This window comes from Aegilops tauschii, chromosome 2, assembly GCF_002575655.3.
Source record: "Aegilops tauschii subsp. strangulata cultivar AL8/78 chromosome 2, Aet v6.0, whole genome shotgun sequence".
In the NCBI taxonomy this organism is placed as follows: Eukaryota; Viridiplantae; Streptophyta; class Magnoliopsida; order Poales; family Poaceae; genus Aegilops; species Aegilops tauschii.
In genome coordinates this window covers 632,817,702-632,836,368 of record NC_053036.3, presented here as the reverse complement: position 1 = coordinate 632,836,368, position 18,667 = coordinate 632,817,702, and the positions used below count along the sequence as shown (strand labels likewise).

Genomic DNA, 18,667 nt, shown 5'->3' with positions numbered 1-18,667 from the left:
TTTTAGCTGATGCATTAACTCGTGAGAGAGGCTTACAAGTACCACCTGGTAAGAAATTGACGTAGATAGAAATTGTCCATATGTTACTGCCTTAAGAAACCATTATAACCAATATCTTTTTTATTTTTTAGGAAAGTACTACCTAGTTGATGCCGGTTATGGAGCCAAGTCAGGGTTCTTGCCACCTTTTCGTGGCGTGAGGTACCATTTGAATGAGTGGGGCAACAATCCGGTCCAAATTGATAAGGAGCTATTCAACCTTAGGCACTCATCTCTACGGGGTAGAGAGGGCTTTTGGATCTCTCAAGAGGCGTTTCAAAATTTTAGATGATGCCAAACTGTTCTTCACTTGCCCGGTCCAAGTCGACATTGTTATAGCTTGTTGTGTTCTTCATAATTATGCACTACACAAGGGATTGATGAATTCATTATACCAGAAGACACTAGTAGAAAACAGGGCAAAGGTCACAGGGCAGTTTTCACATTAGCCCCGGTTCAGTCACGAACCGGGACCCATGGGGGCATTCGTCCCGGTTCGTGAGCCCAGGGGGCCGGCCGGGGCCTCGAGGGCATTGGTCCCGGTTCGTATGGAACCATTTGTCCCGGTTCGAGCCACAAACCGGGACTAATGGTCCTCGCTCCTGGCCCACAACCATTTGTCCCGGTTCTTGGCATGAACCGGGACAGAAGGACCGGATTTAGTACCGGTTCATGCCACGAACCGGGACCAATGAGGTGCCTATATATACCCCATCGCCACGGCAGAGCACTCCACAGTGCTCTGTTTTTCTCTGGCCGGCAAGGGGAGGGCTTTGTGGTGCTCTAGCTCACCTCCTATGCACATGAGGTGTTCGATGAAATGCCCGAGCCACACTAGTTAATCTTTCTCCTCTCGAAACTCGACCTCCGAGCTCCATTTTCCTCGAGATTTGTCTAGGTTTAGCGGCCCGTCACGTCCCATTCCCGTCTTCACCGCCGTCGACCGCCCGCGCCGATCTCGTCGCCGGCAACACCGTGGTGAGCCTCTTGTTCTTATCTTCTTTTTGAAAGAAAAAAATTCTTACTTTAGATAGATACTTGTCTAATTTGCTTACTATTTTATTCCTTCTTATTACATAGTGCGATGGTTTTGGTATCCGCCCCCGTCGGCCCTCGTCCTGTCTATGATTCGGATGTGGTATATATTATATTTTTATAACTATTTGATTCATTTATTGTTTATGACAAATATACCGACTAACGTGACATAGATTTTATTTATCTAGGAGGTGGTTGAACCGGAAATTCTAACCGACCCTATTGTCGAGAGGTTAAATTTAGTTGAAGAAGAAAACAATTACTTGAAGGAAAAAATAAAAAAAATTGAGGAGGAGAAGATGATATTGGAGTTGCATGTTGCGGATGTCGTCGATGATCACAAGATCAAGATGGATGCAATGCGCTTGAAGATTAGAAAGATTAGAAAATATGCCATTCATACCGAGGCTTGGTATCATTATGCCGTTGGATCAATTGTTACCTTGGTTGCGATTATGATCGCATTTGTTTTCGCATTGAAATGTTTTACATAGTTTCAATGTATGGTTTAATTAATTAGATGCTCTGGAGAGCTATATATATGTTGTTAGATGAGAACTATGTATGTACTTTGGTTCTAATGTGATGATGAACTTCTATTAATTTGGTCACTTAATTATCTATTTATGATGTTCTGTAATGGTTTTTGACACACTTAATTATATATAATGCATGCAGATGAACCGGCAATGGATGTACGGTGACAGACACACCTCCGAGTACATTAAGGGCGTGCATGATTTTCTCGAAGTGGCTGAGGCAAACAAGCAGAATGGTTTTATGTGTTGTCCATGCCCTACATGTGGGAATACGAAGTCTTACTCTGACCGGAAAATCCTTCATGCCCACCTGCTTTACAAGGGTTTCATGTCACACTATAATGTTTGGACGAGGCACGGAGAAATGGGGGTTATGATGGAAGACGGCGAAGAAGAAGAGGACGATGACAACTATGTGCCCCCTGAATACGGTGATGCTGCAACGGGGGAAGCTGCTGAAGATCAAGAGGAACCAGACGATGTGCCCAATGATGCTGCAAGGGGGGAAGCTGCTGAAGATGAAGAGGAACCAGTGCCCGATGATGATGATCTCCGCCGGGTCATTGTCGATGCAAGGACGCAATGCGAAAGTCAAAAGGAGAAGCTGAAGTTCGATCGCATGTTAGAGGATCACAAAAAAGGGTTGTACCCCAATTGCGAAGATGGCAACACAAAGCTCGGTACCGTACTGGAATTGCTGCAGTGGAAGGCAGAGAATGCTGTGCCTGACAAAGGATTTGAGAAGCTATTGAAAATATTGAAGAAGAAGCTTCCAAAGGATAACGAATTGCCCGACAGTACATACGCAGCAAAGAAGGTCGTATGCCCTCTAGGATTGGAGGTGCAGAAGATACATGCATGCCCTAATGACTGCATCCTCTACCGCGGTGCGTACAAGGATCTGAACGCATGCCCGGTATGCGGTGCATTGCGGTATAAGATCAGACGAGATGACCCTGGTGATGTTGACGGCGAGCCCCCCAGGAAGAGGGTTCCTGCGAAGGTGATGTGGTATGCTCCTATAATACCACGGTTGAAACGTCTGTTCAGAAACGAAGAGCATGCCAAGTTGATGCGATGGCACAGTGAGGACCATAAGAAAGACGGGAAGTTGAGAGCACCCGCTGACGGGTCGCAGTGGAGAAAAATCGAGAGAAAGTACTGGGCTGAGTTTGCAGCTGACCCAAGGAACGTATGGTTTGGTTTAAGCGCGGATGGCATTAATCCTTTCGGGGAGCAGAGCAGCAATCACAGCACCTGGCCCGTGACTCTATGTATGTATAACCTTCCTCCTTGGATGTGCATGAAGCGGAAGTTCATTATGATGCCAGTTCTCATCCAAGGCCCTAAGCAACCCGGCAACGACATTGATGTGTACCTAAGGCCATTAGTTGAAGAACTTTTACAACTGTGGACTGGAAACGGTGTACGTACGTGGGATGAGCACAAACAGGAGGAATTTAACCTGCACGCGTTGCTGTTTGTAACCATCAACGATTGGCCCGCTCTCAGTAACCTTTCAGGACAGACAAACAAGGGATACCACGCATGCACGCACTGTTTAGATGACACTGAAAGTATATACCTGGACAAAAGCAGGAAGAATGTGTACCTGGGCCATCGTCGATTTCTTCCGACCAACCATCAATGTCGAATGAAAGGCAAGCATTTCAAAGGCGAGGCAGATCACCGGAAGAAGCCCGCCATGCGTACCGGTGATCACGTACTTGCTATGGTCAATGATTTACACGTAATCTTTGGAAAGGGTCCCGGCGGACTAGCTGTTCCGAATGACGTTGAGGGACACACACCCATGTGGAAGAAGAAATCTATATTTTGGGACCTACCCTACTGGAAAGAGCTAGAGGTCCGCTCTTCAATCGACGTGATGCACGTGACGAAGAACCTTTGCGTGAACCTGCTAGGCTTCTTGGGCGTGTATGGGAAGACAAAAGATACACCTGAGGCACGGGAGGACCTGCAACGTTTGCACGAAAAAGACGGCATGCCTCCGAAGCAGTATGAAGGTCCTGCCAGCTACGCTCTTACAAAAGAAGAGAAAGAAATCTTCTTTGAATGCCTGCTCAGTATGAAGGTCCCGACTGGCTTCTCGTCGAATATAAAGGGAATAATAAATATGCCAGAGAAAAAGTTCCAGAACCTAAAGTCTCATGACTGCCACGTGATTATGACGCAACTGCTTCCGGTTGCATTGAGGGGGCTTCTACCGGAAAACGTCCGATTAGCCATTGTGAAGCTACGTGCATTCCTCAATGCAATCTCTCAGAAGGTGATCGATCCAGAAATCATACCAAGGCTAAGGAGTGATGTGGCGCAATGTCTTGTCAGTTTCGAGCTGGTGTTCCCACCATCCTTCTTCAATATCATGACGCACGTCCTAGTTCATCTAGTCGACGAGATTGTCATTCTGGGGCCCGTATTTCTACACAATATGTTCCCCTTTGAGAGGTTCATGGGAGTCCTAAAGAAATATGTCCGTAACCGCGCTAGGCCAGAAGGAAGCATCTCCATGGGCCATCAAACAGAGGACGTCATCGGGTTTTGTGTTGACTTCATTCCTGGCCTTGAGAAGATAGGTCTCCCTAAATCGCGGTATGAGGGGAGACTGACTGGAAAAGGCACGCTTGGAGGGGGGAACTCAATAATATGCAGGGACGGATATTCTTGGTCTGAAGCACACTACACAGTTCTACAGAACTCTACCTTGGTGACCCCGTATGTCGATGAACACAAGAACAGTCTGCGCTCCAAACACCCGGAGCAGTGTGACGACTGGATTACATGTGAACACATCAGGACTTTCAGCAGTTGGTTGGAAACACGTCTCAGAGGTGACACCACTGTTTGTGATGAGTTGTACTCGTTGTCCAGGGGACCATCTTCGACTGTATTGACTTACAAAGGATACGAGATAAATGGGAATACATTTTACACGATCGCCCAAGATCAAAAGAGCACCAACCAAAACAGCGGTGTCCGCTTTGATGCAGCAACCGAGAGGGGAAAGGACACATATTATGGTTACATAATGGACATATGGGAACTTGACTACGGACATGATTTTAAGGTCCCTTTGTTTAAGTGCAAATGGGTCAATCTGTTAGGAGGCGGGGTACAGGTAGACCCACAGTATGGAATGACAACAGTGGATCTGAACAATCTTGGGTACACTAACGAACCGTTCGTCCTAGCCAATGATGTGGCACAGGTTATCTATGTGAAGGACATGTCTACCAGACCGAGGAAAAGAAAAGATAAGGAAGCGAATACATCATACGATGAGCCAAAGCGGCACATAGTTCTTTCAGGAAAAAGGGACATTGTGGGAGTGGAGGGCAAGACAGACATGTCTGAAGATTATGAAAAGTTTCATGAAATTCCTCCCTTCAAAGTCAAGGCTGACCCAAGCATCCTGATAAACGATGAAGATTATCCATGGTTACGGCGCAATAAGCAAATGACACAAGCGAAGAAAAAGTGAAGACTTTCTCCCGCAACTATTATGATGATAGCATGCCAACTTTGTAATAGACGAGTATGATACCATTGTCCGTTTTGTACAAGAAGTGCATCTAGTTTTTGCCGTAACCCTCTCAACTTTCTTGCACATGCTATGTGGATGAAATGATGATACCATGCCAACTTTCAACCTTTTCAGAGTTCATTTGAAATGCTTTATAAGCCCTGAGTGCAGAGAGGTTAGGCCCATAAGCCTGCTTTAGAGAGGAGCTCGACAGCTCAGGCGCACCGCACCTTATAAACAGGTGCGGCTCTCTCTTAGCTAGCGAGGTGGGACTAAACTCACCACCACGCCGCTGTGCAAGGCCATTGGTCCCGGTTGGTGGCACGAACCGGGACCAATTCCACCCTTTGGTCCCTGTTGGTGCCACGAACCGGTACTAATGAGGCTGTGGCCCCACGAGCACCTTTAGTACCTGTTCGTGGCACGAACCGGTACTAGAGTTTCTTACTAGCTAAGCAGTTTTTTAGTCCCACCTCGCTAGCTGAGAGGCACTAGGAGCGGTTTATAAGCCCTGAGTGCAGAGACGATGAAGAAGAGGCGCAATGCTCACGTTGCTTAGCTTCAAGCCTTGAGGAATAAGGTAGACTGCATCGAGCTATGTGCAGTGCAGTCTACACTAGTCCGAAAGGCTTGAAGCAAATCAACGCGCATTGCGCCTCTTTTTTATTTTAATCATTAAAAGCAAAAAGAATTTTCATAAAGAACTTTTTTGATAGAAACTTTAATAGCAGAAAGAATTATCATAAAGTAAAATAAATAAGTAATTAGAAACAAAATAAAATAAAATAAATAAGTTTTTTGTTGTAAGTAGAAATAAAACAAAATAAATGTAGCAAAAAAGAAAATAAAAAAACTAAATACAGCAAAAAGAATTTTCATAAAGAACTAATGGCACTAATAGAAAGTTTATATGTTTTTAAAACTAATGGCACTAACAGACAGTTTATAATTTTGCTGACCTAAAAGCAAAAAGAATTAAAAAATAAAGCAACAAACAAAAGAAAATAAATAATGCAAAAAATTTAAAAAACTGCCACCTATTGGGCCACCACGGCCTGAATACGACTAGAAACCCAACCTGGGCCAGGATTCAGGCCCGCAGAAGGCCCAATAGGCCAACAGACAGCATAGTGTGAGATTAGGCCCGTAAGCCTGCATTTGAGAGGAGCTCGAGAGGGCAGCTGCAGCAGGGCTTATAAACCACTCCGAGCCCCTCTCAACTAGCGAGGTGGGACTAAACTTTTGGCTGCGACGCGGGTAGCAAGAGGCCTTTGGTCCCGGTTGGTGGCACCAACCGGGACCAATGCCCCCCCTTTAGTCCCGGTTGGTGCCACCAACCGGGACCAAAGGCCGCCGCTTCCCGCCCTTTGGGCTGCTGAAAAGAGGCCTTTGGTCCCGGTTGTTGGCACCAACCGGGACTAATGCCTACCTTTAGTCCCGGTTGGTGCCACGAACCGGGACTAAAGGATTTGCTATATAAGTCCACACTTAGGAAATTTTCGACATACCTCGCCAGTTGCCCCCGACGCCGCCAGGCTGCCCGTGCTCGCCGTCGCCGCCCGCTCCTCATCGCCGTCGCCCCGCGCCCTTGCCTCGATGGGTCGCCGCCCGGTGCTCGTCGCCGTCGCCCTGCCCCCACGCGCGGCCCCGCCTCGTGCTCCCCTGCTCGCACGCGCCGCCTCGGCGCCCCGAGCCCCCCTGCCCGGCCCGCGCGTGCTCGCCGGCGCCCTCGCCGCCCCCGCTGTGAGAGCCGCCGCCCCGGCTCTGTTTTTTTATTTTTATTAGTTTAATCTTTTTGTTCATATGTGATGTATATGTGTATGTGGCTATAATGTATATGTGAACAAAAAAAATTGTATGTATGTAGATGTTCAAAATGTATGAATATATATGTCAAAAATGTTTTTTTGTTCATAGAAAGTTTTTTGTTCATATATAGAAAGTTTTTATATATGACAATGGATCATTCGATATATATGAGAAATGATGATCCACATGGAAAAGTTTTATATATGCAAAAGTTACAATTTTAGAAAAGTTTTATATATCTAGCTAGGAAGGGAAGAAGAAGAAAAAGAAGGATAGGAAAGAAGAAAATAAGAAGAGGAAATAAAGAAGAAGAGGAGAGGAAGAAGAGGAGATATAAATAAGAAGAGGAAAAAAGAAGAAAAAAAAGAGGAGAAGAAGAAAGGAATAGAGGAGAAGAAGAAAAAATAGAATATTTTCTATTTTTTCTTCTTCTCCTCTATTCCTTTCTTCTTCTCCTCTTTTTTTTCTTTTTTTTCTTTTCTTTTTCTTCAATCCTCTCCTCTATTCCTTTCTTCTTCTCTCCTCTTTTTATTTCTTCTTCGTTTTCTTATGTTTTATCGGGTCTGTCGTCGTCGATATATACCCCTCCCGATAACTTCAACACGAGGGGGGATAACTTCAACACGAGGGGGGGTCGATATACCCCCTCCCCGATAACATTATTTTCCCGTGTATATATGTCGTCGTTGTCGATATAACCCCCTCCTGATAACTTCAACACGTGGGGGGGGGTCGATATACCCCCTGCCCGATAACATTATTTTCCCGTGTATGTATGTTGTCGTTGTCGATATTACCCCCTCCCGATAACTTCAACACGAGGGGGGATAACTTCAACACGAGGGGGGTCGATATACCCCCTCCTCGATAACATTATTTTCCCGTGTATGTATGTCGTCGTTGTCGATATAAAACCCCCTCCCGATAACTTCAACACGTGGGGGTGGGGGTCGATATATACCCCCTCCCCGATAACATTATTTTCCCGTGTATGTATGTCGTCGTTGTCGATATATATAACTCCCTCCCAGATAACTTCGACAAGATGGACGGTCGATATGTATACCCCCTCTCGACCGTGATAACTTATACCACGGGAGCACCCCCCGGCCCTCTCGCTCGACCAAAACTCTCGAGGACACCCAAACCCTAGAAAAAAACGATGTTGGTCTCCTACCCCCTCCCGCCGCGCCCCTACCCTTGAAGCGTTGCCTAGGCCACCCCAAACCCGGAATAAGCTAGGTCTACGTTTGCACTAATATATCCACCTGCTGTCATGTTTGTGTAATAATTGCCATGTTGTAATATTTGCAGAAACAATGGAGCACGGACGAGATGAGCAAGCAGAAGATGTGTTGGGGGACATAATCTTAGCCGGAGGTGATATCTTGTCGTATCTTAACAACAATGATGGTCTGGAAGAACAGGGTGAAGAAGCAGGCTGCGATGATCGAAGAGTGGAGGAGGAAAGACATGATTATGATGGCTCCGGTGACCCAATGCTGGTGCAAGAAGGAGCCCGTGGTGACGGGTCCGGTGACCGAACAGAGTCCGGCCAGGTAAATATATTAGTTAAGCCTGTGCTGACTAGCTAATTGATGCATTCATTGTTTTGGTATGTACACATATTAATTAACACTCGTCTTTCTTCTTTTTTCTAGCCCTCCGGATCGAGCACAACTGCGGTAAAGAGACGAGGCCCGAAGAGAAAGTTGCGCTCGGATGAAAGGTTTGAGATCACAGCAATCGCGCGCGACGGCCAACCGATTGAACCCATCCGGACAAAGGATGCATTTGCTGCTCAGTGCGGGGTTCTAGTTAGGGACAAGATCCCGATCAGCATCCACCAATGGTATAAGCCTAAGAAGGAAGACCTTGAGGTGTCTTATGTCAATGATATGCAGAAGGATGATCTTTGGACTGAGCTGAAGGCAAATTTCACCCTACCGCCAGAGGAGGATCCGGAGAAGCCAGTTAAAGAGCAATTAATCAAGTCTCATGCTCTTAAGAAGATGGCAGACCTATTCAGGAGGTGGAAGAATGAGCTGAAAACATTTGTCGACAAAGAAGAGACACCTGAATTCGTCGGCCGGTATGAGAAGATCAGAGATCACTGGCCCGCATTTGTGGCCCACAAGACATCGGAAAAGAGTAAGAAGATGTCAGCGACAAACAAGATGAATGCTGCGAAGAAGAAGCTTCACCATCGCACGGGGTCAGGTGGCTACCTCAAAGCCCGGCCTAAGTGGGCCAAGTCTAAGAGGGATCTGCTTGATAAAGGGATCGAACCACAGACAATGAACTGGCCAGACCGTTGCCGGACTTGGTTCTTCGGGGCTGGCGGAACCTTGGACCCTGTATCAGGGAGGTGTCGTTGGACGGACGAGCAACTTGCAATACCCGTCAAGAAGATTCAGCACTATATCGATGCAGCGCAGCAAGGGACGTTCGTTCCAGACAGAGAGAACGACGAGCTCACAATGGCCCTCGGGAATCCTGAGCACCCTGGACGGACACGAGGCACGCCAGGCTCCGTTCCGTGGAAGGCTGGTTTTCCGGGCGCGGGCGGTTACAAAACCCAGGAGAGGAGGAAAAAAGTGGAGCAGATCCAAATTCAGCGTCTGCACGAAAGGGTTCAAGTGCTAGAGGAACGAGACAGCAATAGAGATGCCGAAACTGCCCCCGAAGCTACACCGCCATCTCAGCGTAGAAGCAGCGTGGCTTCCACCGAGCTGCCTTAGCTGGAGCATGCGGCTACTCCTAGCTACCCCGTGGATGCTATCACGGAGTCTCAACATTGCCACCTTATGGCGGAATGGCAGAACTTGAAAGTCAAGGCGGCTGTTGGCTCTGTTTTACCTACTGAACCCGGCGCAACCTACCACTGCCGGCCGATTCCTGAAGGATATGCTAGGGTGATGGTGGATGAAATAACGGAGGGATTTGAGGACCTCCAGCTTGACCACCCTACCGGTGAAGGGGAGACTCGGCTGGGTTTAGCTCTGAAGACTCCATGCCTATGGCGGAAGGAGCTCATCGAGCTTCCGAACTGGACGGCTCCGGCGAGTAAGGGCACTCCGCCTCCTCCTCCGCCTCCTCCTCCGGCGAGTGATCACGGCACTCAGCCTCCTTCTCCGGCGCGTGGCGGCACTCCGCCTCCTCCTCCGCCTCCTCCTCCGGCGAGTGATCAGGGCACTCAGCCTCCTTCTCCGGCGCGTGGCGGCACTCCGCCTCCTTCTCCGCCAGCCGGCGCGCCAGAGCAGCCAGCCTCCTCCTTCTCCGCCTCGTCAGCAAGGGCGGAAGAGACCCGCCGCCGCTGCGGTTGCTCCGGCGCGTCGTAGTCCTTCTCCTCCGCCTCATAAGCAAGGAAAGAAGACAGCCGCAGCCGCTCCGTCTGCTCTGCCGGCGTCTAGCAGTACAGCTGCCAGAGGCGGGAGGCAATACAGATTCGGTCCTTCTCTGAAGACTCCAGAGAAGTTACCATATGAGAGGACCGAGGAGGAGAACGCGAAGATCGTGCGAGCCGAAGTGAAGAACTTCTTTGAAGGGGTCAAAGCAAAGAAACATCCACCTCCGGAGGAGAAGGTAGATCCGGTGAAAGCAAAGCGCACTCTGGCTGCCCTGACAAAACCACCAAAGTCTCCGCCAAAAGGCAACTATGAGCGCGTTCTTGCAAAGGCATATGCCGAAGCGGAGCGGTCGGGAAGTACTGTCAGTGATAAAAGGATGAAAGAACGACGAGCTGGGGAAAAAATTGCCCAGCTCGGCGAACAAGAGAACCAATCGTGCCCCCCGCTCAAGGTGTCAAAAGACATCGTCGCTAATGATCCGGGTATGGTGCCCGATTATACCGATCTTGGAGATTACCTGCCCGACGATGTACATTATGAAATCATGGAGGTGGACGAACACAAATACCATTACGGGAAGCCTCTCGTCAAAGATGTCAAATCTCTAAGCACGATGATGCGAAGACTACATGATTGGTACATGAAAACCTGCAGAGAGTCTGATGGGATGAGTACTTTAACGCTGAGAGTTAAACCGGAGCATGACCTCGTTGGAATTGAACTGCTGAATGTTCCATTTGAGGATTTCTTCCAGTTTTACAATCTAATGTCCCTCGATAAAACAACGATCACTTGCTACTGTCTGTAAGTAGTACTACTTCTGTCATTAAGTCTCTCTATATAGGTCAGCTCTTTCATTGCATGTATTTATACTTATCCTCACTATATTATGCAGATTGAAGATCGCCGAATTGAAGAAAAGACAAATCGGTGATATTGGGTTCATTAACACAAATCTCATAGATGATTGGACGGTCAAACATGATCCCAAAGAAGCCGAGGCCAACTTGCTACAATCGTTGGTATTAAATCAAAACAAAGATATAATACTCTTTCCTTACAACTTCAAGTGAGTGTTACTGTCTTCTGCATATTCGGTTTCCCTTTATTAGTCCAGGTTATGGTAATGTAATTGATGACTTATGCATGCATGCGCAGCTTCCACTATATTCTCCTAGAGATTAAGCTTGAGCCGGGAGTAGTAACCGTCTTAGACTCGAGACGAAAAGATCCCCAGGACTATGCGAACATGACTCAAATGCTCCAGAAGTAAGTTAAATCGATCATTATCCACCATATCAGCAACTTTGTTCATTTCCTGATATCAAGTAATTGTTTTCTTTGTCTGGCAGGGTTTGGAGAAAATTCACCTCAAAAGCCCCGGGACTGCCGAACCAGCTGCAATTTAGACACCCAAAAGTAAGTACTATAGTAGCATGTTCCGCGCATCTCCTAGTGATTCAAGCGCTAGTTTGATCAATACCATTTAGCATGCTTGCTTATCAGTTTGATTGACCTCTATTTCTTGTAAAGTGGTTGTGGCAGCAACCCGGGAATAATTACTGTGGATACTACATTTGCGAGTCCATCCGCTACCATACCTGTGAGCGGGGCTACACTGAAGAACAATATGAAGTGCGTAAGCAATAATATTCACAATTTTATTTTATTACCATCATTTGTGTTGAGTTTCATTTATTCATATATATATGTATTGACCCCCTTCTTCAAATTAGATTTTTCGGAAGCGGGATGAACTCCTAGCACCAGATCGTATGCGAGGAATTCAAGAGGAATTGGCGGCATTCTTCCTTGACCACGTGATCGCTGAAAACGGAGAATACTATGTGGACCCTGTGTTCCTACAATATAATTAGGAGATTGTACTGTAAGAGATAATTATTGTATATATGTAGCCGGTAGTGTCGATCGGATAGATATACGAGAACTTGTTGTTCGACCAATATCTCGGAGAAGGAGAGGTGGTCGATATCACTTCTCTCTGTATGCATATATATATGTTCATGACGATCTTCTGTTTCCTTCATTTGATTACTAGCTAGTGTGTCTACTCCTCTCCATACGTATATAGTACGTAGCGTCGACCAAGCACGGAGATAAGAGAGGACACTTCTCTCTATTAATTAGCTAGCTAACACAATATATGAAACACCTAAATTAACCCCCCAAAACCCCTAAACCACCCCCTTTAAAAAAAACAAAAACCTCAGCTCCTGCCAGGTGCTGACGCGTGGATGCCTATTGGTCCCGGTTGGTGGCACCAACCGGGACCAAAGGCCCTCCTGCCTGGGCTCCCCGCACCGGCCACGTGGACGGCCTTTAGTCCCGGTTCGTGTAAGAACCGGGACTAAAGGGCTAGGGCATTAGTAACGACCCTTTAGTCCCGGTTCCCTTATGAACCGGGGTAAAAGCCCCTTTTCCTACTAGTGTGACATGGACCACCCAACCAATTCGAACATCAAGGCAACAATTAAGTGACAATAGGGCCTCGGTAGACCATAGGCTACAAATTGCCGCCCAAATGTGGGAAGATAGGCAACTCATGTATGCAAATTTATGAGTGCACCGCACTATGTATTTGTAATGCTTAAGGAACTACCTTTGTATTTATTTGATGGCTGGACAAATTGTGGTATTTATTATGTCAAACAATATATTTGTGATGATTTCATCCATTTTGATGGCTGGGCAGATTGTATTTTATATGTTTAAATCGTGTGTTTGTGATGATTTCATCCATTTTATTGCAACATTTTGATGGCTGGGTAGATTGTATCTTTTATATGTTAAAATCATGTGTTTGTGATGATTTCATCCATTTTATTGCAACATTTTGATGGCTGGACAGTTGTACCTTAAAAACTTAGATGCTTTAATCCATTTTTTTGCAATTTTTGATGGCTGAACAGAAATGGACAATGTTGAAGTTACCGCTGCAAGTGGGAACTCTGAGAAAAGTGGGGTCATGGTATGGACCACTTCCATGACCAACACTATGCTAGGTTTTTTGGCTGACCTTGTTGCTAAAGGGAAGAGAACTTCTAGCGGATTCAGGGAGACACATCTCAAACAATGTGCTGTTGTTTTGAACGAGCAATTCAAGCTAGCTATCACCTTTGATCAAGTTAGAAACCATCTCAAGAAGTGGAGGAAGATTTGGGTCAGGGTTGTCAATTTGAAGAATTTAAGTGGAGCTATATGGGATGAAGATACCTGCACAATTAGGCTCAGCGAAGAACACTATGCAGGTCACTGTATGGTAAGCTTGTTGTACTATGAACAATATCATCCCATTTTCTGCCTTCATTATGCCAATGACTTGCAAATTTTTTGTAGACCCACAAACCTGATGCTCCCTTCTTGAATAACCCAATTGAACACTACCATGCCATGGCGACCATTTTTGGAACAACCGGGGCTAAGGGGCTGGAAATGATCTCCTTTCTATTGACGTTGATGATGAGGAGAATGGTGAGATCAACACGTCACCGCAAGTTGGTGAGTCTTCTCACCCCAAAGGACCACCAAAAAATAAGGCCAAGGTGGTGAAAGTTCTAGAGGATCCACTAGGTGCCATTCTCAAATATGGTTTTAAACTTGTGGCTGAAGCTCTTGTGAAATCTGGTGGGGATGATGATGATATACCCGATGACCTTTGGGATGTAGTCTCTAGTTTGAAAGAATTTGATGAAGAGCACCTTGCCCACTACTATGCTTATCTTGTTGACAACCCCAAGACGGCAAGAGACTTCATGAAACTTTCCGAAACCAACAAATCTGTTTGAGTGAGTAGGTATGTGAAGAAGAACTTCTAAATTTGACATGGTTGTATGGTTGTCAAGTATGTGAACTTGACTTGTATGGCTCTAGTGCCATTGGGTTGCTTTAGGATATTTGGAATGTGAACATGTATGGCTGTATGTGAGAGACATGTATTGGCTGATTGCTTTTGGATGTGCCAAATGAACTTGCTACCTGATTGCTACCTTATGATATTATTGCTGAAAATTGAGTTCTATGTCAATATGTATTATTATGTTGTTTTTTTTGAAAATACAAATGAAATGCTGCCGATTTTTTGAATTTTTGTTATTGCATTTTTCATTCCATTCTTCCAAACCAAACACCGGAACGGAACCAACCCGTTCTACTTTTTTGCACCTACCAAACACAGGAACGGAACCGACCCATTCCTTTGGAATGGAACCATTCCATTCCATGACAGTTGGTTCCTCAACCAAACACACCCCAAGATTTCAAAACCATCGAACGACCACTACTACTGTCAAAACGAGCCGTCGACGCGCCGTTGTCGCCGCTCCCCTACTGGAGCCGACTTGACCTTGTTGATGATACCCGGAAAGTATTCATGCACATGCCCCTAATGACCAGCGCCCTGAAACTGCAGTCGGGGCCGTTGAGCCCTTGCATAGATCTAAAGCATCTAACACCGAAACTCGCCACACGACGAGAAATGCTAACCTCGCAGCCCCAAGGAGACGGTAGGAATCTACTTTAGAGCTCCGTCAACTACGTCCAAACCGACAAACTTGAGGATGATCGAAACACAAAAGACAAAACTCAAAGAAGAAGCGGCGCCATCCGCTTGAGCGTCGCACCTGCGAGGACGAAAAAATCCTAACCTAAACAACTAAGCAGGCGATTGGCTGGCGAAGGTAGAAGACACGTGGTCATGGGTTGAGGAGACACTGGAATCACTGGATACCCCCTACAAAATCAAATTATAGTGTATGATATTTAACCGGGAAATGCATTGTACACCACTACATGAAAATAGCATTAAAAAAATATCAGAAGGTTTCAAAAAATTCTGAAATTTTGGGATATAAAACATGGGTGTCCGTTGTAAAACTATGTTCATTTTCGCGCGGAATGGGTGCCCGTGGTATCGGCGGCGCATGAGTTACGGTCCGACATATGATACATCCATTTTTTTTCTATACATGCGATTTTTTTGTCTTTTTACTGACATTACCACGGTCACTCATTTCCCCACGAAACTGAACACGGGTGTACAACAAACACTGAGGTTTCATATCCCAAAAATTCATATATATTTTTTAACTTTCTTAATATGTTTTCAATGCTATATTCATATAGGGCGAGGTGTGTGCCACCCGAGAGCCACAAATCCTCTTCCATATTTAACCTTAATTTTGTACTTAATGCTACTTCTGGACTATTTGTTGGGTTTATAATTACGTTCAAGGCAGATTATACTACTTTAGTGTAATTTTTCCAAATTATGTATATCAATGCATTAATGTTTGGCACCACTTGTGCTCTGGTCCTAGGTTCATCACTGTAAGGATAGAGGGTCCGGCTCGACGCATGAACCCCAAGCTTGATGGTTGCTCTAGTTTCAGCGAGGAAAGTCGCCGGCTAGCCCGAGTGCGGCTTGTCAGTTGTGACATCATTAAGATGATGGTCAAGATGGTGTGTACCTCATCATTGAACCATCTCTACTCGCTTGGAGGCTAGAGGTTGAAGGATTTTGTTTAAGGCTTTAAGCAGTCATGCCTGCACCGTAAGTCTAGTATTTTCGTTCAATTATTGTCATAAGTGAAACTTTGTGAGACTGAGTGCAAGATAATGTCTCACAGCACTTTCAGTTTCAGGTCAGACTAAAATGCGCAAGATAGTAAGCCAAAATCCCAAGGTACAGTGTGCAAGATCGTGCCCACATCCAAGGTACAATGTGCAACATTTGTCATGCCCAAATCCTAGACCATTATATTATATTACAACGAACAATCGTCTCACAACAAAGGCCCACCACAAGCTTACAACGGAGCTGAGAAAACACAGGACCAAATAAACGACATGCTAGTACACAGGGGAGTGGCATGATTTATTTAGCGAGCACCACTTTGGACAACTTTGGGCTAAACAGAGAATACCTCTCTCCCATCCATGGCTTAGCACACATTACCAGACAGCCCCTGCTACTTGCCACCGGCATGTGTGCCAGAGGTGGAGAGCAGGGACCAAGCAACGGTGACCTGCATCTTGCAGAAACGAAGATCACACATGCCAACGCTCGTCCCGGACATCTTGGGCTCGAAGACGGCCTGATTTCTCGTAAGGAAACCGACGCGGCGCGCCTGCACGGACACCATGAGCTTATCCCTCCCGCCCAGCTCTGTGCAAACAACGCGCCTGGAGAGCTCAAACATGCCGTCCGGACCGATGGGCATCGTTCCATCTGGACAGTCAAGCAGCAACATCTTGGTATCTTTTATGCTGTCGGTGCAGGAGAAGACCTGCCCCTGGTGACCGTCCGGCCACGACCCGTCGACGAGCTGGACAGTGACGGTGGCCTCGACCGAATGCCGCAGAGGCGCGAGCGCAAACTCGAGCGTACAATGCTTGTAGGGGATGCGTGTACAAATACTGTCTTCTCGACGAGATCCCTGGTGGAAATAGAAGACTTTGGAAGCCAGCACTTGATCTGCAAGTTCAGTTTTGCTCTTTGCCATCAGCTGTACTTCGAAGGTGACCAGACCAGCCAACAAGACTGCGCGAGACGGGCCTGTTAACAGCAAAACTGGATCCTGCAATGCAAGCATAACCGCTAATTAGTTATCTGACAGACTGCTCGAGATACCTTGTTCCTTCCAAATAACAAAGCATAGAAATTAAATGGTATTGCCCACTACACCCTGGAGCTAGATACATACACAAGTCCACTGGGAGGGGGAATACGATTTCAGCAGATTATGATGCTGAATATTACTAGCTAGCAGCAAAAGGATGGGGAAAAAAGGTAAACAAACAAACACCTTTTTGGTAAGGATTTGGCAGTTATCCCTGGTGCGCCTGAAGAGAAAGTTGCGATTATGATCTGCCCCGCCTCTGGTGGCAACGAAGCCATAGACATGAAGTGGCCACCAGAGACCGTCTTTCAGGTCAGTAACTCTGACAGAGAAGATCTGCAAGGTGCTGGCTGGAACAGCATTCTCTGGGATAGGTCCAGATGTATAGCGCATGGGACCAAGGGCAGCTGCAAGAAGCCAGATTAAGTGATTAGATGGATCAAAGATACTTTGGATAGCAATGCCAGCTTACTTACTATCAGGAAGATGGTCTGTTTGTTCATCTTATAATTTATATAGTTACACTGAATTAATTATTGTTACACTGAATTAACTATAGTTCATCTTATAATCAGGAAGATGGTTTGTTTGTTCATCTTGCAATTAGCTATTGTTACACTGAATTAACCAGGAATCGCATCACGCACGCTACGTAAATCGCATGTCGGATTGTGCCGGAACTTGATTTGACACTAGCTTGATGGAAAGATAAAGTGAGTTGAGATGCGTAGGCACAGACAGTTTTGTTCTTACTTTCGTCGTCGAAGGAGCCGCAGACGCCGCCGAAGGAGGTATCCCAGGCAAGACGGTAGATGGGGATCGCACCCTCATCTTTCTCGTCGTCTCGAGGTGGAGGATTCTTCTTCCCAGGCACTGAATTGAACGAATCGCGAAGAAGTTGGCGCTCCCGCCTTGCCCTTTCGCCGCCTATCCGGTTCGCATCGCGAAGACCTCGGCCCTCCCGCCGGGTGCTTTCCCCGACCTTGCTGCTGCTGCTGACCTCCTTCCCGGTCGTCGCAACCCCGCGAGTTCCGCCGGCCGGTCTTGATGCGCCATCTTCGTCGCTGGTGTAGATCTTGAACCCCGCGAATCCGCTGCTCACCGTCTCCATCTCCGCCGCTCAATCAATCGATGGTGGTTAGGGTTTCCTCGGGTGCTGCTTTCCCTTCGCTATAGCTTTTCTCTCTTTCTTACTTTTTTTTTTACGGGGCGGTTGGCTATACCTTTGTGTACGGGTGGGCCGTGGACGACAGGCCTTTGTTCTCAACAAATTCGACACAACCGCGAAGGAGGGGCATTGTCCTAAGGGCACCCCCAGATGGCCGGCCCAGCCCCGCGGGAGGCCAGCCGCCTGGAGTGTTCTTTTTTTTCTTTCTGTTTTATGTTCTCATTTTTGCTTTATTTTCGTAATTTTCTTTATATTTAAAAAATATTCTACACACACACACATCTATATACATATATTATAAATAAACACTCTTTAAAACACATTTGAAAAAAAATTGAACAACTATCTAGAAAATGTTGAATAAATATTAAAAAAATATTGAACAGGTATTTGAAAATGTTGAATAAGTACTAAAAATGTTGAACAAGGTCTGAAAAATATTGAATAATTATTAACAAAATATTGAACAAGTGTATGAATTTTTTATGAGTATTTGAAAATGTTGAATAAGTATTAAAAATGGTGAAAAAGTATTTAAAAAT

At 46.1% G+C, this 18,667-nt stretch overlaps 1 protein-coding gene across 1 annotated transcript; it reads right to left on the bottom strand.

Moving 5' to 3' along the window:
* Positions 1 to 16,003: 16,003 nt before the first annotated feature.
* LOC109736167 (uncharacterized) lies at positions 16,004 to 18,144 on the bottom strand. The gene is made up of 3 exons (XM_020295384.4): positions 17,711 to 18,144; positions 17,144 to 17,364; positions 16,004 to 16,915 (listed from the first exon to the last, which is right to left on the bottom strand). The coding sequence occupies exons 1-3, from the start codon at positions 18,066 to 18,068 to the stop codon at positions 16,307 to 16,309; spliced, it is 1,188 nt and encodes a 395-aa protein (XP_020150973.1). The 5' UTR covers positions 18,069 to 18,144; the 3' UTR covers positions 16,004 to 16,306.
* Between the last annotated feature and the right edge of the window lie 523 nt (positions 18,145 to 18,667).